The 4567-nt window shown below is 45.1% G+C and overlaps 1 protein-coding gene across 1 annotated transcript in view; it reads right to left on the bottom strand.

Annotated features, from left to right (window-relative positions):
- The window catches only part of PCSK5 (proprotein convertase subtilisin/kexin type 5), a 467206-nt gene that overhangs the window by 4197 nt on the left and 458442 nt on the right, over positions 1-4567 (bottom strand). The window contains exon 37 of the mRNA XM_021707170.1: positions 2294-2394. Coding sequence (XP_021562845.1) covers positions 2294-2394 — 101 coding nt within the window. The remainder of the gene's footprint in view (positions 1-2293; positions 2395-4567) is intronic.

The raw sequence follows: 4567 nt of genomic DNA, 5'->3' as shown, positions 1-4567 counted from the left end.
AAAAAAAAAAAAAATGAGACTTGTCAACACTGGATTTATCACTCTCACATGGCAATGTCACAGGCAGAGCTGAGTGGCAGTGGTCTCTTTTTTTTGCTGTCCTATTTTATACTATTTTACACCATCCTCAGCACTTGTATTATATCACCAACACATAGGCAACACATCAGCTTCCATCTTTTTTTTTTTTTTTTAAGTTGGAGTCTCACTCTGTCACCCAGACTGGAGTGCAGTGGCACACTCATGACTTTCCACTTTCTTCCTGACAAGTTGCTCCTTGATTGGAAACATACCTTCCTATTCATGTCTGTAACTTTTGGAAGTATGGTCCAGGAGAAAAAGAAGGAATGGAAATCACCTTTGTTGGGCATCTTGGCATGTTTTGGGTGCTGGTAAGTTACTTTCTTAGCTGCTTCCTTATCACATCCTCCGGTTCAATCCCAGCTCATTAGTTACTACACATGTGATCTTTAGTAAATTTCTTAACTTCTCTGAGCCTCAGTTTCTCCAAACGATAAGGTGGGTTGTTGTCAGCATTTAAGGAAAGTGCATGTGTGAATATGCTAGTTCGTGTTAATTTCATAAAGGAGAGATTTACTCATTTTCTAAAGCTTGAAAACACAATCAAGAAATTAGTGGGCTCAGAAAATTCGTAGCTTCTATGCAAGCAAATAAATCCTTTTTTTTTTTGTTTTGTTTTTACATGGGGGATTTTCTGGTGAGAACTGGAAAACCTGCTATACAAATTCTAAAACAGCTATCACACTGCAAAGAAATCCTTCTTAATGCATCGTGAAGGGATGCGTTATCCATGTTATTCATATGCCTTTCATATGAATATGAACATTATGTATATTTCTTTTTTGGGGGGGGGTGTCGGAGTTTTACTCTGTCACCCAGGCTGGAGTGCAGTGGCACACTCATGGCCACCGCAGCCTCAACCTGATGGGCTCAGGCAAACTTTCCTCCTCAGCCTTCCAAGTAGCTGGAACTACAGGCATATGCCACCATGCCCAAATAATTTTTTGATTTATCGTAGAGATGAGGTCTTGCCAAGTTGCCCAGGTTTATCTCACAATCCTCTCTCCTCCACCTCCCAAAGTGCTGGGATTACAGGCGTGAGCCACCATGCCCAGCCTATGCATATGTTTCTAGTTAGACAGCAGAGAGGTAAGAGAGACAATAGCTTGTACTTCTGACATAATCTTCTTATGTAGAGTGAGACTTCTATGATCCCGAGGAGTTCCTTCAGAGGCCCTTACTACTTAACATCACCATTATTTATCTTAAACCTTTTCAGTCCCTTTGAACTTAAGGCTACAAGGTGGTGGCATCATTATTCCATGATGCAGTGGTAGATTTTTAAAAATTTTATTTTTATTTTTTTGAGTTTGAGTCTCACTCTGTCACCCAGGCTGGAGTGCAGTGGCACGTTCACAGATCACTGCAGCCTCGACCAACTGGGCCCTTCCGCCTCAGCGGCCCTGAGTAGCTGGGACACCGCTAAGCATGTGCCACCATGCCTAGTTCATTTAAAAAAATTTTTTTTTTAGTTAGAGTCTCACTCACCCAGGCTGGAGTACAGTGGCACACTCACAGCCACACAGCCACGCCAGCATCAACTTGCTAGGCTCCAGTGATCCTTCCGCCTCAGCCTCCCAAGTAGCTGGAACTACAGGCATATGCTACCATGCCCGGCTAATTTTTGATTTATTGTAGAGATGAGGTCTCACTAAGTTGCCCAGGCTGGTCTCGAACCCTCGGGCTCAGGCAATCCACTTGCCTTGGCCTCCCAAACTACCAGGATTACAGGCTGAGTCACCGAGCCCGGCCTTAATTTTAATTTAAAAATTGTTTTGTAGAGACTAGGTATTACTATGTTGTCTTGGCTGGTCTCAAACTCCTGGGCTCAAGCAATCTTCCTGCCTTAGCTTCCCAAAGTGCCAGGATTACAGGCAAGAGTGACTATGCCCTGCTATAGTTTTAAAATATTAAATTAGCCAGGTGTGGTTAATTTGCCTGTAGTCCCAGCTACTCAGGAGGCTGAGGCAGAAGGATTGCCTGAGCCCTGGAGGTTGAGGCTGCGGTGAGCTGTGATTGTGTCATAGCACTCTAGCCGGGCAGCACAGTGAGACTTCCGACTCAAACTATAAAAAATAAAATATTAGACCCAAACTATTCCTGGAGCGTAGGAACTTTAGAACTTTTCCACTGCCCAGAGTGACATCCAGGAACTGAGCTCTGTCCTCCTCTCTAAAGAGGGCTGAAGGTATACCAACCCAGCTCTCCGTACCTTTCCCACTCGGTATTCCCCCACGAGACAGTCTGAGGTGCAGATTCCTCCCATGAGGTGGTAACTCCACACACAGGATAAGCAACTCAATGCTCCTTTTCCTGAAAAAAACCAAACAAAACAACAAACCAAAACAAAACAATTTTTTTAAAGTGATGAGACTGACAACCTTAGATTTTAGCCTGTCTTGGTTCTGGAACATGTAGGAGCAAGAAATATGTCAAATTAAATTGAAGCAGAAGGGTGAATTGATTGAGCATTAGGAAAAAAGTCTATAAGACAGAGTAAATTAGTTCAATTTTTATAGACTCTCAGTCTGAAAATCAAGGATTTGGGGATGACAGATCTTTTTTTATATGACAGAAAAGATTCCGTCTCAGCCTTCTCAGATAATGAGAAATTATGGAGAAAGTTTATAAAACCCTTATTTGTCATTCTGATCATTTTATTATATTGAGGCGGGGTCTCACTCTGTTGCCCAAGCTGAGGGCAGTGGCATGATCACCACTCACTGCAGCCTTGACCTTCTGGGCTCAGGCAATCCTTCTGCCTAAACCTTCTGAGTAGCTGGGACTACAGGTGCACGCCATTATGGCTAATGTTTTAAAAAATTTTTGTAGAGATGAGGTTTTGCTATGTTGCCCAGGCTGGTCTCTAACTCCTAAGGCTTAAGCAATCTGCTCACCTTGGCCTCCCAAAGTGCTGGGATTACAGGTAAGAGCCATCACGCCTGGCCCCTCCAATTATTGTTTAACTAGTATGGAGGATGATACTAGCTGATTTGGTTCCAATACTCAGTTGGTGAGTAAGTCACGAACAGACAGTCCCTAACTGAGAAACAGTACTAGGCTTGGAGCTTGTTTGGTTTTTTTTTTGTTTTTTTTTTTTTTGAGTTGGAGTCTCACTCTGTCACCCAGACTGGAGTGCAGTGGCCGCTCCCGGCCACCGCAGCCTCGACCTGCTGGGCTCCGGCGATCCTTCCGCCTCAGCCTTCCAAGTAGCTGGAATTACAAGCATGCGCTACCACACCCGGCTGATTTTTTGATTTATTGTGGAGATGAGGTCTCACTGCCCAGGTGGGTCTCGAACCCACGGGCTCAGGCAATCCACTCACCTCAGCCTCCCAAAGGCACGGGATTACAGGCTGAGCCACCGAGCCTGGCTTAGGCTTGGAGCTTAAAATGCTAGGGCTAAAAGGGCTTAACAGATCATCTTGTTTGGTGGTTCTTAATTTTGGGGTGATGGTGGTGATAGATTTCTTTGAAATTCTCTTGAAAGCTACAAGCTCTCTTCTCAGAAATTTGATATCCTATTTATTTATTTTTTTAAATAAAAAAAACCCAAGACCCACATATTGCAGTGTCACCTATCCAAGGTTATATAAATAATGGTCAAGTCAAGAATCAAATTCAGGTTTTGTTGATTCACAGTCCAGTGCATGCACGCACACCCTTCCCTCTCTCTTTTCTGAAACAGGGTCTCACTATGCTACCTCAGCTGGTGTCAAACTCCTCAGCTCAAGCAACCCTCCCACCCCCGCCTCCAGAATAGCTGGGATTACAGGTGTGTGCAGTCACTCCTGGCTCAAGTGCTCTCTCCTTTTTTTTGAATTGGAGTCTCACTCTTTCACCTAGGCTGGAAGGCAGTGTCACGCTCCTGGCTACTGCAGCCTCGACCTGCTGGGCTCAGGTGATCCTTCCGCCTCAGCCTTCCAAGTAGCTGGAATTACAGGCATGGGTCATCAAGTTCAGCTAGTTTTTTGGTTTATTGTAGAGATGAGGTCCCGTCAAGTTACCCAGGCTGGTCTTGAACATGTAGGTTCAGGCAGTCCTCTCACCTCGGCCTCCCAAAGTGCTGGGATTATAGGTGTGAGCCACCGTGCTCAGCCTTCAAGTGCTCTTTCTACCACACTGTCTGCCTTAACACATGAGCCACCAGATAGAGGAGGTCTGAATCTACACGTCCTGTTTCCTGTGGGGACAATTCTCCTGTCTCCTAATTCAGATACCCTAATAATGACTGAACAAATATTTCCCTTTATGTGGGTATCAGGGGATAGATTCTGGAAAGAGTTTGGGGCCAGGCGACTTGAAGTCTAGTTTATTCTTCTAGGAAGGCCCTGGCATTTGTGCTGAGTTTTTTTTTTTTTTTTTGAGTCGGAGTCTCACTCTGTCGCCCAGACTGGAGTGCAGTGGCCGCTCCCGGCCACGGCAGCCTCGAACTGCTGGGCTCCAGAGATCCTTCCGCCTCAGCCTTCCAAGTAGCCAGCTGGGG

This window comes from Carlito syrichta, unplaced genomic scaffold, assembly GCF_000164805.1.
Source record: "Carlito syrichta isolate Samal-C Ts95f unplaced genomic scaffold, Tarsius_syrichta-2.0.1 Scaffold316420, whole genome shotgun sequence".
NCBI lineage: Eukaryota > Metazoa > Chordata > Mammalia > Primates > Tarsiidae > Carlito > Carlito syrichta.
The sequence above is the reverse complement of the archived record's forward strand: the minus strand, read 5'-3'. Positions and strand labels throughout refer to the sequence as shown.